The following is a 24,622-nucleotide window of genomic DNA, read 5'->3' as shown; positions in this document are numbered from 1 at the left end:
GCCATTCAATTTCAAAAATGTTCATTCTTTATTCGCTACGAATTGATTTACTATTCAACACACAAATAAATGATGACAAGGTTTGAAACTTATTTGTCATCATTTGCAACAACAAAAAATTATTATTATTTTCACACAATGACAATGATGATGATAACATGGAGAAAATGTCAAATATCATCATGGTTTTGAATATGAAAATGTTTGGTTGTTTATAGCCACCCCCACACACAAACACACATCACATAATAATAACTAGGTTGTGTGAAAGATTTTCATATCAAGGTTCACTGCACACAAATCATCATCATCATCTTTTTTATATTGGGGTATATGACATTTTACATCAAGGGGATAACAAGGATGATAACTGTAATGGATGACTGTGAAAATTCAAAATTCAAATTTTTTGAATTGGACGAAAACCTGAAAAACGTATTTGACAAACATAATCATCATAATAATCACGTTTGACCGATGACCATATAATAATTAATGCTTTTCAAACGGTTCACCTATACAAACACATAGCTAGCCAACTAGATCATTTGGGTAATTATTTTACAATTGTTGGGTGGTGGGTGATTGCAGTAAATACTTTGTAAAGGGTGCAAAAAACAACCGGAAATGTGACGCCCAATTAACAAAATTTGTTTTTGTTATCAACAACAATGATTCAAAAAAAGGTCAAAATAAAAGCCAACAAGCCGTTTGGACAATAAATCAAATATGGACATCAAAAACAACAACAAAAAATCCATGAAATAATAATACATTTTTTCTGGGTAAACTGAGCAATAGGAAAATGGAATGATATTTTGCCTTATGTACAACAACAAAAAAGATCATTTGTCATCCATGATCATCATCATACCAACGGATTGCAATTCATTATATGATGGCCAAAAAATCCACAAAGATGATAATGATGATGAGGAAAGAAACAATTTCTGCAGCCAAAAAAAGTCTATATAATTATACCAAAACAGAGTGAAAATAAAGGGGGCTGATGTCCATCTCACCAACCAAGATGATTATGATGAGAATTATTAAAGAAAGGGATTGGAAGATGAACATGAACATTTCACCTGTTGTTGTTGTTGTTGATTGCAGGTTAAACAACAAAAATGCTACTGTATTTTGCCAAACAAGAATTTGACTCCATTGACGTATGATGATGATGATTATGATGTATCCATGGAGCTAACCCAAAACGGAGTATAACTACATAACTAAAACAACAACAAACCATGATGAATGATGAATGATGATGATGAAGGTAACCCCGAATAAGTAATAATTATAATTGTTCTTTCTTTTCTTGTTGATGATGATTGGTTGGTGCAATGACATATTTTACTCTCTCTCACACACACAGGGTTAACCATGTTTGACCTTATCATCATATCGATGATGAAAAAACAAATTTATCAATTTTCAAAATAAATTGATGAGGCTAAACCCAGCCAACCAACCAAATGTTGATCAATTTTATTTTCAAAATTGATCACATCGTTTGTTTTTCTCGGTTGCTAAAATAACTTAATCGGAATTTTTTTTCGTTGAAAATTTTTTTCAAAACATCCAAAAAAAAGATATATCGAATGTCTGTGTGTGTGATACGGATGACATGCAACAAGAGAAAAGATCCAAAGAGAAATGACACTTTGAAATTCTTCTTCTTTCAGAAAAATTGCGTGAAGATTAATTGATAATTATATCGGTCTACGGTACATCACACTAGCACACTAGCATCATCATTGCTACGCTTGAATGGTTTTAACGATACTGATGTTTTAAACTTGAAGCAAGAAAGCAAAAAAAAAGTTTCATGGTGAGATTTTCCTTGATTTTTTTATTTTCTCTAGCCAACACCATATCAAGAGAAAAAAGAGTGTCAGATTTGACAACAACAACAACAACGAAAAAAAATTGACATCCAAATAAAAATGTTCTATGTTTGTAATTAGCTTTTTTACTGCTGGAATCCACAACAACGAAAAAAAAATTCTCATCGTTGTTACCATGAATTGATCGATTGAATGAATGAATCGAATCGAGAGAAAAGCATGAAAAAAATATTAAATCAAACAAACAAACAAACACATAGGTAATATACACAGCAACATGATTTGATAAATGAATCTTTGACCAAAGAGAAAAAAATCTCACACTTTTTTTGAAGAAAAAAATTCCTTAGCTAACCGAGGCGAGAAAAATCGAGACAATTTTTTCTTGTGATTGATCAGGATAACTTTATCCTCGAAAAAAAGTTGATCGGTTTTTTCGCTCATCGAAATTAATTGAGAGTTTTCTTTTTCTTCTTCTCGCTTCTAATCTAAGAATTATCAAATAAAACCTGATGTTAGCTGGTTGGTTAATCAATTTGTAATTGAGAAAAAAAATCTTGATTGAAACAAGCAAAATTCAGGTAATTAAACAACAACCAACCTGACACCTGTGATTACATCATCAACAACAACAATGTCATGGGAGAATAACACAGAAATTATTCTGCATGAAAAAGGGTTGATTGTCAACAAGAGAAAAACAAATCAAAAGCATCCCAGGTAATTCCGACCAACCAAATTCAATAGCATCATCCTTTTTTTCTCTACATCTAATGGGCTTCTAGGCGCTGAACTAAAAGAAGTTTTCAAACAAAACTTGTTTGAAATGAGCAGAGAAATGAAATGAAAAAAAGTTAATTAACTTTGCTTTTTTTTGGATGAGAGAAGGGAAAAAATCATTATTAATAAATGAAATACACACAGGGACCTAGGTAGATGTGCAAAAAGCAAAACAAAAATACTGAAAATTATTAATTAGTTTTGGCCTAATTTTTTGCAATCATCATCATCATTGCTTCTGAGATTGGAAATAGAGATGCAAGTGAATGCGAGCCACTGATATATAATTTGTAATAACACCTCACTATCTCTATCCATATAATATATAGGAGTTTAGAGAAGAAGAAATTCATTAAGATGAAATTATAAGACGGAAAATGAATTCTTTGACCTCCTCTCCATTGATGCTTAAATCATGAATTTTTTCATTTGGTAATCGAGCAAAACCAAAAAAAAAAACGATAAATTGATGACATCAACGATGATGTAGATGATGAAATAAATTTTCGCATCTTTTTTTCATCTTCATCTTGATGATCTTTGATGTTTTCTCAATCGGATACGGTTTCTCTATTTTGTACGGACGGTTATCTGTTTTATAATAATAATAATTAACAAAGTCATCAACATACTATATGCTGGTACGATAGATGATGATAATGATAGTGTGTGTTAATGGCAATTTTCAAAAAAAAATTCATTTTAAGTATCTTTTTCTTTTTTTTGATTTTAAATGAATTAAAATTGTTTTTTCCTTCTTGTCGCTGTTGACAACGACAATCTTTCTTGTTTTTCATGTTGTCCAAAAAAAGTTATGTAATTTATTATTTAGAGTAAATAATAAAATGATATCAACAAGAAAAAAAAAGATAAGCCAATAATGCAAACAGAAAATCATTAATTTGTTGATTCTTTCTTCACACACAGAGAGAATTAAGTTTTAAATTTTTAGTTTCAAGTTTTTCCGAAATTTATATTGCATTGCACATTCATCAACGATTCGATATGCCACCCAATCAAAACGAAATGACATGACTTTTGTTGGCCATTTTTAAACTGAAAGAAAGATTTTCTGTTGTTCATTCAATTTTCAAAGAAAAACTAATGGTTGAAAAAAAATCACTCAATCATCATGATATTGCCAACTGAAAAATGAAACATTTGACTATGCAAATCAAAGCTTCTGTGTTTTTGATTTATTCTGAATTGGTTATTATTAATTGTTATTATTACTCAACTTTTATATTTTCAAAATCAATAATAAAAAAGTGTTTTTTCAAAAAAATGATGGATCGGCGAAAAGCACCTTGAAAATTTGTGAATGAATCAGGGATCAATCAAAAATACAAAAGTGTCAATGGTTTTTCGTTGTTGTTGTTGGATGATTGTGAAATAATGTGATTAATATTTTTCGTTATATATTTTCTTCGGATATAAAACGGTTTGAAACAAGACGATTATTATCATTATAATTTTGATATGATGATTATATTCATTCATTCATCGTTTAACGATGGATAGGATTGAGAACAACAACAAAATTGTCAGCAGCATTCACAATTTATCATCCACAAACAAAAAAAATGCACAGTAGCAATGCGATTGATATGCACGCAATCGATAGATTTGAAAAACAACAACAACAGATACCTATGTAGTATTACCTGTGTGTCTCATTATTTTTCTGTTGGAACAAATTTCAAATATAAATATAAGAAAGTTGTTTTATCCAAGTAAGAAAGAACAAATATTTACATTTTGATTATTATAATCATCGATCGATCGAATCTTAACCAATGTCAAAATTATATATATACAAACACGCGAATCGATTTTTTTCATATCGAAAATCAATCGATTGTTTTCTTCTTTTTCTCTGATCTAATCTGATGTTTATGATAATGATTATGGCGATGATGATGATGATTACAACTTAATCATCAATGAAAAAAAACAAACAAAACACGCATATTTGAATTTCGTAATGGGCCATTTTTCGTTTGATTTGTTCTTGAAAACAACAAACGAACCAATCTTATCAAGGACCTAACCTAGATTTATTTTATTTTCTTCATTCCAAAAACAAAAACGTAAAATGTCAAAATTTATAGGAAATTGGAAAAATTCCAGAATGATAGCCATTCTAATAATTCAAACTAGAAAAAAATGAAAATAATTGTCACCATTTTCAAGCAAAGATATAAAAAAAAATTTGGACAACTGGACATTGTGCAAACGACAGCGATAAGGGCGTAGGAAAATTATTTATATTTCTATAGATAGTCCCTGAACGACAATAATAATCTTGAAGAAAAAGGAATCTTGAAATTTTTTTTTGAACAGAAAAGATTTACACATTTGGGTGTGTGTGAAACATTTAGTCACAGAGAAAGAGACGAAATAAAAAGACAATAATAATATTTTCTTATTCGATAAACTCGATCATTAAAAAATCAACAACAAATAAATATTGATTTGGCTATTTGGGATTTTGTTTTTCTCCCAAATCGATGGGGAAAAACAACAATTAAACATTTAGAACAAACGAATCTTTTTATACCAATATGGACATTGCTTTTTTCAAAAAAAAATTGAAATATTTTTAATGATGAATTGATCAATGAACTTGACAAGGAAATTTTTGAAAAAAAATTTGATGCATAACAAATTAATGGTGTGAGAATTTTGCAATGAAAAAAATCTATCCAAAATCGATTAATGATCAATTGGCTATTGGCTATTCGGGCCTAATAATCACTATGATGTGTCAATCGTTGATGTTCGAATTTTGAATTGATATTTGCTGTTGTTGTTTGGAGGCAAAGGAAAACATGGTCAAATTTATGGTCAACTCAAGGTTGTTTTTGTCTTGAAAACATTCAAAAATCATCATCATTATGTGCATAAATAAAAAAACTTTAAACACACAATTGGCCGGTGGAAATTTTCAACGATTCATTTATATGTTGGCGCCCGTAGCAAATCATTAGACATGATTTAAAATTGAAAAAGATTCAAATCATGTCTAATGATGTTTGTTATTTTTTTGAATATTTGAATGAAAATGATGCAAACAACAAATAAAAAGAATTGAATTAAATTAGTTTTAAATGTAATTAATTTTATAATCACTATTATTAGGATTCAATTTTTTTTAATAATAATAATTTTATTCAGATCATCATTGGGTTGAAAATATTCTAATGAAAAACAATCAATGATGGCCATAGAGAAAATAAAAGTTATCATGTTCATGTTGTCGTGCCATAAGGAAAAGAAAAACATTAAAATTCCTACTACATCATCGTCCTGATCATTGTCGTTTATCATCATCATCATATGAAGAAGAAGAAGGATGATGACAAGGGCAGCAACAACAACAACGCGTATCGAAAAGCGAAAATGATATTCAAAGATTTGAGGAAAATAATTTTTTCCGTTTGTTTTTTATCATCATCATCAAATGGCAAATCAGAGAATTTTGATAATAAATTCAAATATTCAAACATTCGTTATTGATTATCATTAAATGGCATGTGTGTGTGTGGACAGTTGTTGTTGTCGTGATCCGAAAATCGATCCAAAAAATGTAGATGAAAATCTTATTGAACATCTGTGTGTGTTTGGATGTTTAGTTACAAACAATTTTGTATTTGAAAGTGATAAAAAAAACATTAACCCTGTTGAAATTAATCAAAAAACGAATTACATCATCATATAGGAGCCATAATGATGATGACATCAACGACCATAACGACATTGACATTTTGAAGCATCCAGATTTTTTATTTCTTCTGAACACTATTGTTTTAAACAATGAAGTTGATGATGATGTTAGATAATAATGATGATAGTTGAACGGGAAACACTTGAATCATCTGTATCGTCAAATACGGAACAAATACGAATTTAATAATGTTCATTTTAAACTAACACTTTTAAACGATTTAACTAAAAGATCGATAGATTTGATAGATCAATAAAGCCAATCAAATTGGAATTTTTTTGTTGAAGAAAAAAATCGATTGATTGATCGATTGATTTTTCTGAAACAATTAAAACAAAATGAATTGAAAACAATTTCCTTCCTTTTCTCTTTCAAAGATAATCATGTTGAGCAGGATTCCATGTTCAAATTACATACAACAAAACGGATAAACAGATTCGATATGATTCAAACAAAATGCCAACAATGTTAGCAAAAAAAGAAAAAAATGTGAAATTAAATGTAAAATGAATTTTAAAATTGCAAACTAGGTCATATGTGTCACAGAAATTCATTCAATTCAGTGGAAAAGAAACGAAACAAGATAGACAAATCATATTCGCACTATGTGTCACACACATCATATATATTTGTCCAACCATCACCAATGAAAAGGTAATGAATGACAAGCACATACATATTATTATTATTAATGATAACAACTTTAATAAGAAAAAAGATAATAACCATATGATTACATTTGATCATGATGAAGATGATGTATCTATCTAACTCTCTATCTAATTTTTTTGTTGTTGTCCATAAATGTTATATTATTCAACATTATATATTTTCTTTGTTTTGTTTTGAAGAAAAATTTCACTACTGTAAACGTGGAAAGGATGATAGTAATAATGAATGAAAAAAAATGAAGAAGATTATCTTCATTTTGTTTGTCTCATCATCCACATCATCACTGGCCATTGTTTAGTTTTGATTGTTTTTGTTTTTGTGGTGGAAAAAAACATTTTACGCCACACACACACGCCATTCCAAGCCGGTCACAACATGGAGCATTTACAAAATCATCAAGTGACACAGTCAGCTTTCGAATAATAATCATCCCTCATTAATCAGATAATTAATCGGGTGGGGGAGAGAATCAACATCAACTGAAAATTTTATTTGTAATGAAAATAATTCATTTTAAATAACTAGCACAGGCTATTCAACAAATTGAAACAAAAGATGCTATTTCATTTCAAAACACCAACATGGGTCAATTTTTACTGTAAATTGTTATAAAATCTGTGTCTGTATGTCACACACACACAAATAATTTGCTGTGTGCGTGAGTTAAACATATTTGCAAACAAAAACTATGCTAAAATGAATTTGACAAGAAAAATTTCTCACAAATTAAACAGAAAATCATCATTTTGACATTTTTTTCACATGGACGATGTGTGGCTAATTTTATCAAAAATAAGAACAAAACGCGAATCTAAATTCAAACTTTCACTTAGAGAAAATTTTCGACCAAAAACAAATAAACAATCGAAAATTAACGTGCAAAAAAAGTCATAATCATAACTCAAAATGAATAATATATTCCAATTCCAAATAGACTCGGTAATTTTCTTACCCGAAGAGAAGTAATATATTGCATACTTGTATTTAACCAGTAATATCTGCATAGATATTATTATCATTCATTCATTATTATTATGAAAATGTAAATGAATCGAACAAAAATGAATGTGAGTTTCAAGCAATTCATTCACTGTGTTCTCTCTATGGATATTGGGCACCCGAACAAAAAGAACAATACACTCAGAGAATTCAGGATTCATTGACGACCGACACGCACACACACATATCATATAAAGAAAGAATTGATGATGGAAAAAACACTTTCGAGATAAATAGAACACCTCGAAATGAAGAAGAAGAAACTGGCAGCAGCCCTAGCACGTTTTTCATCTGCAAAACTAACTAATTAGTACAAAAGATGATTGCTGTGTGTGTTTGTAATGTGGGTGGTCGTGTATATTCTACCAAGCCAGCCAGCCAAGAAAAAAAGTAAAGTATTTTTTGCAAATTCCATTCGGAATAATGATTACCACTATGATCCAAAGAAGAAAATACATAATTAATATTAATGTACCACACACTATTCATTCATTCATTCAGTCTAGTTTTTTTTTGTTTATTGTTTTTGATTAATATTCACACACGAAAAATATGAATACAATATTATTTGGTTGTTATAATGTTTATCTATCCCAACTATCAGAGATTCATCATCATCATTCGACTAAATAAAAAAAGCGAAATGTCCAGTTAACACATCATAAGACACTATGATACCTGCGTATTGTAGTTTGGCTGACCAACTTGTGCTAAATATTGAATACCATTATTGTCATTGGCTGACCGCCATCATTATTCATTTATATTTGTGTAGACAAAAATTTGGATAGGAATTCGATGGTAATCATCAATAAAAGTTCACCAAATGAAAAACAAAACCGAAAAAAATTCGAGACAAACGAATTAAGAATCATCATTGAAAATTATTATCATCATTATCACAGGCAAAAAAAAATTTCCAGTAGCCAGAAAAAAACGAAAAGATATTTGAATATGAAAACGACGGAAGAAAATGGGAAAAAAATTCTCAGATCACGGTGGCCAACCAAACAACACGATCACAATTTTTATGGTTTAGCTACCACCATTAATAATAATATTTTATACGCATCATCATCATAATAATAATCATCATTTAACAAAATAAAATAAAATGAACATGAATTGTGTGTTGGTTGGTTTCATTCAACCAACCAAATATGCATAAATCGCTGCTTTTCAATTGAAAAAAAGTTTCTTTTGAAAAAAGTTATGATTATTATGATAATGGAAAATGAAATACTTTTTTCATTCGACACAAATCCTGAATTAAGCACCTAACTTTTTTTGTTGTTGTTCCCGGTATCAAAATGACCTGAATTATCAAAGCCGGGTGGACAAACAAACAAACAAAATCAACTGGAACAACAAAAAATTTCACACACAACATCTTAAAAGATTATTTCCTTGAGATATTTTCATAATGTTTTTTTTGTATGTTTGGGTGAAAGTATGAGAGAAGAGAAGAGAAAATCATTAATTTAATCGGTTCAGAAAAAAATCCGGTGAATTTTTTTTTGTGAAAATCAGGAAATTGATCAACGACGAAAAACAATGGAGGCTTCGAACAACCAAAAATATTTTCACACTCTGTTCATATGATGTTTTTGTTCATTAAAACATCCAGATATTAGATCATCATCATCAGGATCCTATGACGAGAAATGTCTGTGATGTAATTATCAATCCATCATTATTATTAGATAATGATCGTGTGTGCAAGTTTACAACTTTTTTTGAAAAAAGAGAAAGTTAGTGATATTTGAAAATGAATCGATGAAAACAAAAACAACACACGATCAGATTAGATCATCAATAGATATCATACAGCTGCTCTATATTATTATTATTTTAGATCAGCCAGGTATTAAATGGGAAAAAGGTGGCAGGTATTTTTTGCATTAAATTTTGTTTTTTATTTTTCATTTTTTTCGCCGAATAAATTAGAAAAACGCATGGGCAATGTAAAAGTAAAATTGAAACAAGGATACTTTCTTCACATTGAAGTTAATGATGTTGATTGTTGTTCATCATTATGCTCAGAAAATTCCATGTTCTATTTTAAGAAAATTAAAAAAATTCATTGATTTCAACCAACCAGAGCAAACAAAGAATTATCATTTAGATATTTTCATGGGAAACAAGTATTACACAACACTGACTGAGAAAGACAAGGAATATTTTTTTTTGTTATAGCCGAAATGTGAATTCTGGTTGGTTTGATAAATTTTGTTTGACAAAAATAAATTCAAGAACAAACAACAAAACGAAACGGTTCAAAGAGCAGCCAAACAAGCCGAGGAAAATCATTATTAATATGATTATTATAAGAAGAGAATATAACAATGAAATATGCTTGCTTCATCATCATCATATCATGTGATGTCACATTGTTTCAACCTAAAAATATCAACAAACAATCGTTTTGGTTACGTCAGACACGTGTAAACAACAACCATCATGATGATATTTTCTTGTGCAAGAAAATTTTTTGATCTTTGGATCGATCAAATGCAATGATAAACAAACAAACATTGTTATTATTTGCTTTTGTCAGCAATATCAAAAAATCTCCTAAATATTCAGCATTTTAGCTAAGATTTTCCGTATACGAAAAAAAGATTTAAAAGATATGAATCAGTTCGAGGTGCTGACCGTTTGACAGAATGGCTATTTTTATATATCAAAAAATTGGTTCAGATTTCAATTGAAAGATATGAAATTGAATTGAAAAACCCGGATAAAGTAAAAATGAATGATAAATTTCTTTGATGGCGTTTCAAATTACAAAATGATGATAATGGTGAAAAGGGTGATCATTTACCATCATCAACAAATCCTGGACTGGAAGCGATTGTGTCAAGCAAACAAACAAACGGAAAAAATTGGCTCGCTTTAAGCAAAAAGGTGGAGCATTGAATCGAATTTTGCATCTTTTTTTCGGATGCAAATCACGAAAAAAATGATGATGAATTTCTATTATGAAAATACAGATGAATGATTAGTTGGATTTTTTTTTGTGTCTATAGTTGGCCTAATCATGATGATGATGATCATAATCAGTTAGTTTAAAGTAAAATCACATTTTCCCACAAAACACCAAAAAAACTAATTTTAAAAAATGAAGGGCGTTTTGCATCATCATAACCCTATATTTATTTAACCAAAAATATTTTTCTGGGCGCGAGAAAAACCGACATTTTTCAGGTCAATATTTATTGAACAAATAAAATGTCCAGATTTCGATCGATCGAAGTTGACCTTTTTTCTTTGTGGGTGATTTTTTAACCTAATTTTATTATTATTGATTCAATATGAAATGAAATATAAAAAGGATTTCAGACAAAAAATCAAAAACCAAAACTTTGTAGGTCTTTCTGTGTTGTTGAACAGAGATAAATTTTCTCCTAATCATATAATGGATCAAAAACAAACAAACAAACAACTTTCACATGGGTGCTAATCACAAAAATGTTGCGAACCAAAGATAAGACAATATATCGGGCAAGAAAATCATAAGTATCATAAAAACAAACAGATGTGAAAATTATGTATGGTATATGTTGCCGTCAGTCGGAAAAAACGAATAAGATTTTCTTTCTTCTTTTCTTACGTTTATCATCATCATCATCAATGGGAAAAACAACAGAAATTTTCATTTTTTGATTGTTGTTGTTCATTTCATTTTTCGTGTTCAATATGGGGATGTGTATCTAATTTAAAATGTCATAGACCTTTGTCTCTCATAGTCACTTTTAACACAAGATTTTTGTTTCATTCTCAAAGTAATTAGGCCAATTATTGGTAGTATGTTTTTGTTTTTGTTTGAAAATTCGTGTGATGTGATGATGATAATGATGTGAAACTGAAACTGAAAACAAAACAAACACACAAACAACAAACGAAATAAACAAACAAAAACAAAACCAGATATCACATATCACCACCAACATCACATCATCATTCATATCTGGAACGTGAGTACTATTTCAGTTAGCCTCTATACTATTTGTTATTGAGCGGGTATCAATGTATGTTTCGCATCCACATCACAAATCTAATAACAATCTAGATTCAACCAGAGATTCAGATAAACAAAACACGAATTCACCCAGGTAATCAACTATGTATGTTTGAAGAAAACGTGAAAACTAGACATCAAAGTGATCTAGATGATTGCAATGATGTTCACAACAAAAAAAGTAAAAGCATTTCATAATTTGAAAAAAATCATTCATTGAATATCAAATTTTACTTTAATTTTTTTCCTAAGAATATTCTCTATTTAAAAAACTACTCAATCACATTGGATTGGCGATTGCGTGCAGCCAAGTCATCATTATTTAATCATTGGACAGAAATTCGATGAAATGATGATGATGTGCAAAGTAAGTAAGCAAAAAAAGAAAAGATGGATTCTATTCGCATTCGGACGACGATGAAATATCAAATATCCAAAATCAAATTTAATCATAGCTAAAGCTACTTGTCAAATCTTGCTATATTTAATGATGATCGATCATTTCGATTATTTAAGAAATATTATTTATTCTTGGCCCGAACAAATATTTATCGCGTGAACAAATTATTATCATTTGAATGAAAGAAAGTAAAAAAAGCCACATACCTTTTTTGGTTTCTTGTTGTTGTTGTCCATGGACTAGTCCACCATCAACAACATTAGCACCATTCATCATCACTGAAACAATGATGGCTAAAATGATGAATGATAACATTGTCAAATGAGAATTTGGTCGTCGAATAGTCGTGGTCTTTGTTGATGATGATTGGCTGTGATGATCATTTGAATTGGAAATATTTTTACATTTAAATAACATTGATGATGATGAGCAATATTTGGCAATTATTGATTGATTGAATTTGTTGGTTGTCGATGATGATAATCTTGATCTATAATCAGGATGATGATTATGATGATGACAAACATTATCTATAAAATATCATCATCATCACCATTATGTAATGATGATTCAGTTGGCATTGCCGAATTTGTTTCTGTTGTCATTGTTGTTGTTGATGGCATCAGTAATGTTATTTCATCATTATCATCATAATCACCACTATCATTTGTCCATCTCTTTCTCTTCATCGAACCATTATTGAACGACGACGAATAATGATGTTGCATCACCATTCTTCATTCGTCGTTTTGTGTTTTGTTTTGTAGATGAAAATTTCAAAATTTTTGATCAAAAATCACAAGTTCAAAAGTTTTTTTTTGTTTTTACATAATGTTGACATTCAAGAATCCTGTAAAATATAAAGAGAAAAAAAACATATTTTAGTCATATTTTTTATCAAAGTAAAAAATCAATCAATCGATCGATTGATAAGCAAACTATGACACTTTTTCATCCGGAAAAATAAAAAAATTGCAATCGATCCCCCGGTCACACATGACGAACACAGACGAAAAAACGGACAATTTTCGCACAAGGATAAAAGAAATTTAAATCAAGAATTGTATCATTATCAATGCAAAAGAATCACAAAGTTTATTCACTTGCTGCTTGCCATTTTTCAACTATAGTCAAACTAAACAACAACCATAGAGAATAATGTAACGAAAATCAACGATGCGTATGAATGAGATTATTATTATCATCATTATAATAATATGATTATCTGATAAGAGGAACCACTGACAATCATGATGATCATCATCATCATCAAAATGAAATACCCCCATCATACAACTATGCTATGATATGGAAAATTATTATTATCTCTTGTTATGCTTGCTTGTTTATCAATGTCTATCTTCAGAGAGACAAACACTGAAGATTATGATGCGTTTCGAAAAAAATCGTCAATCGATTTACAGAAATCGGATTGACGATTCGTTTTTTGTTTCATTCCGGATCTAAAAAATTATTAGAAATAAATATGGCTATAAATGTCACCCAAAAAGAGTAAAAAAACGGAAACCAACGACAAACGAAAAAACTCGTAAATCATCATTATTAGAACGGCGGCTAGCCATAATGACAGAAAAAAAACCCGAAGAAAAGAAAAAAACATTGTCGGAATCGGCCACATAATGTCATCATCATTACTATTCTGGATGATCATCGTCGTCGTTGTGTTAGTGACATTACATCGCAAAAAAGTTTTTTTTCATTTTTTCGGATATCGAAAACCACCCACAGAACGGATTTCGGAATGAAAATGATGATAAAAAAGATATCATGGTAAGAAACCCAAAAAAATTATTAAAGAAAATGACAAAGCAAAGCATGAAGAATTAAGTTTTTTTGGTTGAAGAAAAAAAGTTTTTCTTTATAGAATCTCTCTGCGTGTGTGTCTTGTCTAATTAATAACTTAACCAGAAGGAAGAAAAAACGCCAAACTGGTAGATTTTGATGCCGTATTCTTTTGGCGTTTAGCAACGTGCCGAAACTATCACGAAAATAGAATCTTTTCGAAAAGAAATAAAGAATTTTGGCAAAATAGAAACAGAATTGTAAAACTGTAACGAAGAATTACACAAGATAGATATAGAAAACATGTCGATTTATCAGGATTAACACATTTCATTCTTTATATTCTTTTCTATTTTCTCCAACAAAAAACAAAAATTTCAAATCGACTGACATACACAGAGAAAAAATATCAAATCATTATCATTATTACTTTGGTTCCAAATGGCCAACATCATAGGATTTTCATCGACAACAACGACAATCATCATCATCATTTTGTGTGTTGGCATATGGCACATAGTGAAAAAAAGATTGGCCATTTTTCGTTTTATGCTCATTTTTTCCAACCAGAAAAACAAGAACGAAGCGACATTAATAATAAAAAGTATCAGAAAAGAATTTTGGGATTTTTTTCTTTTTTACTTTGTTCAATGATCATGTCTTTTCCATCATAGACATAATAAGATGATGATGATGATGACAGGAAAAAGTTGCCAAAGGCTACCCATTCATACATAAAGTGATGATGATGTTGTTGCAAACATGAAATATTTAATAATAATAATAAGGAATCTTGAAAATGAGAATAAGTAGAATGTCATCGTTGCAATGAAAAAACACTGTAATTACACACACCGACTGTACCAACATTTCAAACCAAGAAAAAAAGTTTTGCTTGCTTACAAGCATCATCACCATATAATAATGAAAATGATTCCAAATGCAAATTTCAACTACCTAACTAACTAAGAACATTTCCAATATTCCGGAACACAACGTGAAATGAACGAAAGGAAAAAAATTGTCGTCATATGAAAATGAAATGAATTTTTTTTGATAAGAAATTTTTGTTTGAGATTTGACATGTCTCATAAATAAAAATAAAGAACGAAAAAATGAAATGAATAATTTTCCAATAGTGTAACAACAACTAAAACGGTCATGCATGGTGATTGTGCTTGAATTTGACAAAAAGCAAATTTACTATGGTTGTGCGTGTGACATATTAACATTCGAAAAAATTCTCAAGAATGTCATTCATCATTTTTTTCGAACACGGAAAAACGATTGATTTTTTTCATTTCTTTTTTTGTTGAAAGTCGAAACAATTAAAATGAAGCGCCCTATATGAATAAAACAAACATAAGTGATACAGATGATGATGATTAATGCCGGATTAACAAGAAAAAACATAACACTGAATTGAAATCTGAGCAGCTGAAATCATCATCAGCAGAAACCGAAACTATCAGATTGACGATCAGATTTTGTTGTTGTTGTAAACTTTTGCTGATCAATCCAATATGAATAATATGGTGCAATGTAATATCTAGCATGTCATTATCATCATGTGTGATATCTTTCTGCTGTTATTATCATTACACAACAAAAGTTATTATTGGTGAGGATTAAAAACAATATAACTAACCAACAGAATATATTGCCAATATTTTGCATTCATAACACATAACACAAACATAGAGCAATGTAATGACGCCCAAAACCTAAAACCAAATATCATCATAATCTGTAATGGTGGTGGTGACAAACATTAAGAACATTTTTTCTTCTTTTCATATAATAATGATGTGTGTGTGTGAGGCGTCCGATCACCATCATCTTGTGATGATCACGATAATCATTATTAAAATATCCAAACATAAATTTCTTGTCAGAAAGTTTTCACTTTTTTTCAATGATAGTAATCGGATACAATAATGCGGGTAATAAGCATCAGCATCGCGAAAAAAGATGAAAAAAATTACATATTGAATATACCGAAACAGACCGGGGAGAATCGAAAGAAAAAGTAAAAGTGTAAAATGAAATCAAGAATGAAGCCCGATTATGATGATGATGATGATTATGGGATAAACTTTTCGCATCTCCGATTTCTTTTCTCTCACTTTTTCATACACATATTGTCATCGTTGACTTTATTGTTTTGTTTTGTTTCAAATTCGAGCAAAAAACAAAACGAAAAAATGAATATAGGCTAACACTCTGCTTGTGAATAAAAATATGTCATAAATAATCCATATCATTCATTCGATATTGTAACAACAAATATTCAAAAAAAGGAAATTTGTTGCTTAGTTTTTGAGAAAAAACAACTTTTGGGACCAAAAAAAAAAATTTTTTTAATTCAAGTTGAATTTGGGTAGAGATGCATAGTAGTAGCATAGCATCACACACAATAATGATGATGCAAATCAGGAAAAGCTTTCTCAGTCATGGCCACCAGAGAAAAAACCTAAGACAACGTGGAACGAATTCCACCACAATAAACGTAAGCATCATACACATAGGCCATGGCCAACCAACAACCACTACTGCTACCAACCAGATTCTCTCACTGATGAAAAGATATATAGAAAATGGGCCAAAGAAACGAAAATCTTCGATCTTATTGAACGAAATGAAATGGAAAACATCATGTACCGCCACACACCATCATCATATTAAAAGAAAATCTTTTTCCATTCATCTCATAAATTTTAAAGAGGCAATGATGATGATGATGGAAAAAATTTCTTATTTATTTATTTCCTTTATATTTATAACGATTTCGGAACACAAACAAACAAAACAGAAAATTGGAAAAATCTCGAATCAAATCAAATTCCTTGGCTGTTGTTTTGTTTTGTGAACCGAATTAAATCGAAAAACGAAAATTCAAATAAAAAATTCTTTGGGAAAAAAATTTCGGCTTAAACCATCATCATATTTGGTAATGGATTTTCATATTTTTTTGAAATGAAATGAATATTCTGGACACGAATTTCACAAAACTTTTTTAAAATTTAAATTCTTAATTTTCCAGAACAAAACCTACGCTAATCACATTGACCAATTCGATTTTCGATTTTCGAACGAAAATTTTGTTCGAAATGAAAACAAACAAAATCACTGAAAATAGGCCAAACAGTGTTGTTAATAAATAATGTTTTTATTTTGGCGCCCAGCAACGACAACACATCATCAAATAAAATGGTCATTTCTTTTTTCTCAATGAGATTCATCATCATCATAAATATAAAGCAAAGACAGTAAAAATAAAATTAATGGCGTAAATCCTACGCATCATTCATTCAGGATTCTGTATGGATGTGTTATGGTCATTTTGGTTATTATCATCATCATCATTATCATCAACATTATTCGAATCATTAGATTCATGATAGTTGTCGTCGTCATCGTCATTGTCGAAGCAACGATGATGATTTCAACAGAAAAAACGCATTTCTTTAGTTGAACATGTCAACGACAGAAATTCACAATTCATAAAGACAACCCTTTTTTCGAGAAAAATTCCAAAAAAAACATCCTTCTGGATCTAGGAATGAATTCACATAAGAAAAAATTATGAATGAATTTTGTTATCGATTTTTCTCATATTTTGTAAGCAAGAAAAACTCCGTCATACTGAAACTCGCCAAAAAAAAGAAAATCAATCAGGAAGCGAAATGGAATATTGAGAAGAAAAAAATCTTTCGGGAATTCACAATGATGATTATTATACGCTTCATCATCGATATGAAGAAAAAATTGATGAAAAACTTTGAAGAATTCTCCAAAATATAACCAAAGAATTAGAAAATAAAAAGAAAATGAAAAATTATTATTTTTGATGAAAGATGGATGGATGGCGATGGAAAAAAGAAAAAGAGAAGATGCTTGCTTGCTTGGTTTGGTTTGGTTGACGAGAATTAACAATTCTTTTTCTTTATTCTTTTTGTTGTTGTCTATTTCAGAATTCAATTCATTTTCATTCATCGATTCATTTCATTTCGCTCGCTTTTTGTTCTGTTTTTTTTTCAATTCAAACTGAATGAATTCAATTGAATCGAATGAAAAATAGAGAGAAACAAAACTGGTGTCGCCTGGTTATGAATGATGATGATCATCATCATCATTCATCGTTCCAAATGTTCCTACAACAACGACAATAACGGAAAGAAATGGTGATGGTGGAAAATTAATAGTAACACTGTAGTGTAACCAAGGGTGCTATATTTTTTTGGCTGGCTGGTTGGGGATAACCAATAAATAAATGAAATGACTATGGAACAAAGAGAAAAAATCTTTTCAATTTTCCATTGTCGATGTTGATGATGATGATGGCCACTAGGAGACCGCGTCAAGCACAGCCAAACAACAACAATGGAAAATTGAAAAAAAAATTTCATCGGAAACATCAAAACACTAACATCACCAACAACACATAGAGATGGTAGTTATGTGTTATGTTTTTCAATAAAAGTTGACAACGAATGAAAAAAATGACAATTTTTTTCATTTCAAAAAATTATTATCATTATGATCATCATCAATGAAGGCGCCCATATGGTTAGTTTTTCCGCAAAAGAATCGGGTAATGATGATGATCATCATTGAAATTGAATGAATGAATCAGAGCAGAGAAGGGATGCTCAATTCTTGAGTGGAATTTTCTTTTTCAAAAAAGTTTTCCTTCTTTTCGTTTTCAATTATCAGCCATTATTCAGTAGTAATATTTTCATTGGAAAAATAACTTGAAAAAGTTTATTCAAATTTTTTTTGCATTCTTCAAGTTCTAATTTGAATTTTTTTTTCGAAAGTTTTTTATGAAGATTCTTTAAAGGTAAAAAAAATTAAGACTTTACTAAAAAAACATCTTGGTTGTTGTTGATGATGATTTCATTCAGTCAATCGACAAAAAAAATTCGAAATTCTGCACTACTTGAACATCATCAGGAAAAAACGAACGAAATTTGGTAACTTAACAAAGGAAAAAAACTTTCAATAAATTAGATTAATTCACTTCAGGATGATGAAGAATTGAGAAAACTTTTCATCATCATAGGACTTGACATTGTGAACAACAAAATCCAGTAGATTTTTTTTCTTAACGGAAATTTCAACTCGAACCAAAATTTCATAAGCAAGTTAATACGCAATTCTGAGACAAACAAAACAAGAGAAACAAAAACAAATTCGCAGAATTATATCCAACAAAAAAGAAGAAAATGATTCTCTATTGGGAATCACGATGCAGAAAACGAAAAGAAAAAACTGAACAGAATTACAAAAACAAAACAAAAGATTCAGGCATCCAGACACAAAGATCCAAAATTCCAAATTCGTCGGAACAAATATATTTTAACAGAAAACAAATATACACCATGTTTATTATGGCAGCTCAATTCAGCAAAAAAAAACAAAAAATCCGAAAAAAGGAATGAAAAAAATACCCAAGCAACCAAGGATAATTCTTTCTTTCAGTGCTGATGATGATGATCATCATAGGTTAACAAGCTTAGCTAAGCATTTTTTAGATGATTTTGCTGCTGGTTGGTTAATGCAAACAAACGTAATGATTATTATTATGAAAACATTTTCTCAGTTGTTTTGTAATTTGTCGTTTAGCTTAGTTTATGCACACCAATCGTATATTAACCCAAAATAATAATATCGAGAAATTTGTTGTTCAAAGGAAATCTCGATCGATAAGTTTTTGATTGGCAAAAAAAAGTGTAAAAAATCGATAAAAACATGAACAACAAATCGAATTGAATTGAATTGATGAATTTGATGGATGAATGAAAAGAAAAAACCAATTTTCTAATTTTAATTTTCGAAACAGAAATGAGATTTCCATGTGACCGACATTTTTTTCTTGTGAAGAAAAATCGCAATGTTCAATTCGGAACAAAACAAATTTTCTTCATTTTCGAAAAACCGAATCGATCGAGATCGATCGACAATTCAGCAGAAATTTTTTTCCGTTTTTTGAAAAAAAGTTTACCAAAGTAAACAAACAACAACAAATTCTGTCATATGAAATGAAATCTTGACTTTAATATTTTTCCATAGAGTTTTTCCGTTGTGTCGAAAAACAAAAACAAAGAAAACGTGCTTCACAACAACAGAATTCATAAAATGATGATTGTTGTTTTGGGGAATTCTTTTTCCGGATTTATTTTCTTGTTTTTGTTTATAAAGAAGAATAGAAAAACATTCAAACAAACAAACAAATTCCCTGAGAAAAAAATCAAAATCAGAATGTGATCCAACACACCAACAGCAGGAGGAAAAAAATACAAACATAGAGACCAGAAGTAGAAAAACTTTTGGATCAACAAAAAAAAAGTTGTTCCAGGATCGACATATAACTATGTTTGGGTTTGTTTTGGTTATTTTTTGTTGTTATATTCTGTAGGTTCGGTGTAAGCCTGCATCGTCGTTGTTGTGTAAGTGAGAGAATCATAAATCTTCTACGATCTTCGACAACATTAACAATTCTGCTGCTGTTGTTTTTATTATTATTATTATTATTATTTGCAAAGTTGTTTGGAAATAAAATCCCCGGTTATAGGAATCCACGGTATTCGTTGGCCAACAAAAACAACAACAACAAAATAACTTTCCAAACAAGAATCGTCCATCGATACAAGAGCCGAGTTGTGTTATTTGGGATAAAAAGCTAAAACTTTTAGTGAAAATTTTCTTCGGATCTGGTATGGTTGATGGTCTATGTTTTGATAAAATGATAAATGAAGATTATCGTTGTTATATGAGAATGACGGAAAGAATTTTGAAAAATCGAATTATCATCATTATGAACACCACAACAAAACATTTGAAAACAATGGCAATAATAATCATAACAATATGATATTGATATCTTTTGCTGTGGTCAGCAGAATTGCTGTGGACTCATAGTTCAGTGAGGTTAGGTTAGTCATAGTCATTGCTTTTATGAAAAACGTTCGCATGAGTGCGCACAATTGTAACAAAAAAGGCTTTTTTGGCCCTCTTAAACTACAAACAAAATTCTTTCAAAAGATTTTCAGCAACAAAAAATAGCTCACAATTCTAAGACGATTAACACTTTTTTTACTTAAAAAACAAACACACACTTAATCGCTCATCCTGAAGATTTGAATCAAAAAACAAAAACAAAATCTTAAATAAAAACTTACCCAAAGAAAGAAGAACTAAAAAACGATTCAACGGTGATGATAAATATTTGAAGAAAAAAGATTCACAGTCAGTCAGTCGAACACTAAACAAAAATTCCCACCGAAAATAACACACCGAGTGAGAAAAACGATGAATTGGAAGAATGGCAAAAACGAAAAAGATGCAAAAGATGTCACAAGGAACAACAAAAAATCTAAGAAAAAATAAAAATTTGTTAGAAAATTATTATATCAATCAGATTTTAGCTGGAATGTTTTAGTTGTGCTTTGAATTGAATGAATTTTTTCGTAAATGAAAAATTGGTAACATTGTGTAACAAAAGACAAAAAATAAGATCATTTATTCGGTTTGGTTCGAAAATTGATTAGCCTAGATTTTTGCCTGATCATCGATGGAACACAAACATTTCGATTTGTTTCATCGATAATATCACAACCGAACCAAGCAATAAAACGTGATCAATTGTATATGACTAAACACAAACACCAAATAACTAACTAACTTTTATTACATAAGAAGGCAATTAACCTGACTTGGTTCTATTCAATTCAATTTTTATCGTTATTTTTTCCATTAAAAAACCTTTATCCCTTTTTTAGTCGGTAGCGGGACACACACAGATTGTGCACGAATTTTGTTTAAATTCAAACAAAACAACCAAAACAGCAGCAAACGAAAAAGAACTGCAGTAAAAAAAATTAACCAAAATTGTCTTAATTAAGAAACCAAAAAGAAAAAAACAAATCAAATCAACAACAACAACAATAGCTTTTTTGAACAATCAAAAAAAAGAAATCCCAAAACAAACCAGATCTAATTATATTATGTGCTCGAAATTGAAATTGAAAAAACAAAAAAAATTCAATCAAAAAAACAACATCTCTTTTTCCGAAACGATTCTCAATAAGCAAAGTCATAATAATAATTAATTCAAAGATGATGGTGGTGGTTTTCAAAACGAAAGCGAACAAGAAGAGAAATTGATGATGATGATAATGGATGGCGGATATCATCATCATTGTCAAGATGCGTAAAATGATTTTCTTCCATCATCATCATCAACTGGTTAGATTCATTCATATCAGACAACAACAATTATTATTATTATGACCGATCTAATTTTCTTCTTGTATAAAGCAGGTCGATTTTTGATTTGATCAGAAAATTTTTGGATAAAATGTTGGTCACCAATAGTAAAATGGTTATATAACCTCGAGGGGATAAGAATGAATAAAATGATTATTATAACATCTCCTTTTTTCATTTTTAATAACGTTATTATTGTGATGATGATGATTATAATTGGATGAAGATGTGCCACCGCCACCATCATCTTCAATCATATTTAAAGATAACTTTTTAATAATCAACCAAAGTGGGCTACTACCTGAATTGAGTGGCCATTTTCACATCATCATTTTTATTTTTTCATTTTCAATTCATCATATTTGCCTGCAGGATGATCAAGATTTGATCTAGATCGGCAATGATGATGATGACCAAGTGATTTGGTTTTATTTCAAAATAAAAAACATTGAAAAGATTTTTTCAAAATGAAACACAAACGGAATTAAAAAGGCGGATTTGATTGAAATCGTTTGATCGATTAGTTTAGTTTCTGGATCAATGGATGATCCTATAGGATACTGGTTGATTGTTGTCGAATGACAATCGAAATTGCCCAAAGGCAAACACCCTAGATTTGATTATGGTCACTCTCTGTGTCTATTTTGTTTTTGTTTCAATTCGAAAAAATCGATCAGATTTCGGGTGATTTATTGATTGGAAAGAAGAAAAACAAAAAGTTAAAAATAAAACACAGACAAAAGATAATACCCAAACACCAAAATCAAAAATCAAACACCGATCAATTTATGATTTTTTTGGAGAGATAAACAACGAAAAAAAAGATTAATCTTTTTGTTCTGCTCTATTGTGAAAGTTTGATAGTAAAAGTGCCCTAAAACGATAAAATGTATGAGAATGTCCCGGGTTGGCTTACGAAACAACAACAACAAGGAAATTCAATAGACTTTAAATGCAATTGATGGATTTGGTTGTTTTGTTGAGAATAAATTACGATCAATATAAATTGAATAAATATCCAGTGGCAATACAACAAAATCTCCATTTTAATCGTTGTCGAGTTAAAAAGGGTTTGTTTCAATCAAATTAACATTATCATCATTTTGATTTGATTTGAATTCCAAATTTCAAATCAATCAAAACATCCAATAAAATCAATAAGGAAATCTATTTCGAAAAGAAACAAGACTAAACGGTAGATATTCTTTTCATTCGTATTCATTTTGCATAACCAAAGAAAAAAGCCAAACACGCACTCAGCCCGCATCCTTAATCCTTTATTTTTCCACTTTTAAACTTAATCAGATGAATTGATGCTAATTTATGCTATACAGCAAAACTTGATTGACTTTTAAATGTTTTTTGTCTGTATTCAAAAAATATTTTTTCTCTGTAACTTTTTAAACCAAAAAGAAACAGGAACAGAAACTAAAAATCAAGTGGGCTCGTTTCATCATCATCATAGAATGATGGTGATGGACGAAAAAAATTGGTCCATCACCATCACAATCATTCCAAGTAAATTGAATTCATCGCCATCATGATTGTTTGGGTAAACTTAAACAAAAAACCCAGTTTGAAATATAGAAAATGAAACCTGATGATGTTGATGATACCTCTACTGGTGTGGAATCATTTTTCATCAACATTCATCTCTAGCTTGAATAATTGTTTTTTTTGGCTGGATTCAATGAGTAAATTTTCTGTTTGTTTGTTTATCTATTTTGATCAATGGATCAACCATAACAACAAACAAAACGAATAAGGAAAAAACCGTTGCTGTTTTTGTTGTCTTTCATTCAACATTAAACATTCAAGTCTTGTCCAGAAGAAGAACAAACAACAATTTTTCTTCTTTTTTCGTTTGTTGAAACAACAACATGGAAAACGTGATGATGATGATAATGATGATTATTATAACCCAAAAAAATAAAAACCAAATCTGGATTCATTTTGATCATCATCATCACCATCATCTAAGGAAAAATTGTATCGCCAAAAACAACAAAATCCAAATTTAAATAATAAATAATAACGATAATGATGACTGACTGACTGACTGAATGAATGTTTTTCTTTCAGGCGAAAACGAGGCAAAA

The 24,622-nt window shown here is 29.8% G+C and overlaps 1 protein-coding gene across 2 annotated transcripts in view; it reads right to left on the bottom strand.

The window, feature by feature from the left end:
- Positions 1-24,622, bottom strand: part of LOC113796360 (latrophilin Cirl-like) — a 42,692-nt gene that overhangs the window by 11,717 nt on the left and 6,353 nt on the right. For both annotated transcript variants that reach the window (XM_075822791.1, XM_075822792.1), the window contains exons 2-3: positions 21,437-21,630; positions 12,656-13,299 (exon numbers count right to left, since the gene is read on the bottom strand). In XM_075822791.1, coding sequence (XP_075678906.1) covers positions 12,656-12,866 — 211 coding nt within the window. In that variant the 5' untranslated portion in view covers positions 12,867-13,299; positions 21,437-21,630. The remainder of the gene's footprint in view (positions 1-12,655; positions 13,300-21,436; positions 21,631-24,622) is intronic.

The sequence above is a fragment of the Dermatophagoides pteronyssinus genome, unplaced genomic scaffold, assembly GCF_027571235.1.
Source record: "Dermatophagoides pteronyssinus isolate colony J.1.1.1.1 unplaced genomic scaffold, Derpt_VIB-CSIC_2022.12 sq0020, whole genome shotgun sequence".
NCBI lineage: Eukaryota > Metazoa > Arthropoda > Arachnida > Sarcoptiformes > Pyroglyphidae > Dermatophagoides > Dermatophagoides pteronyssinus.
The sequence above is the reverse complement of the archived record's forward strand: the minus strand, read 5'-3'. Positions and strand labels throughout refer to the sequence as shown.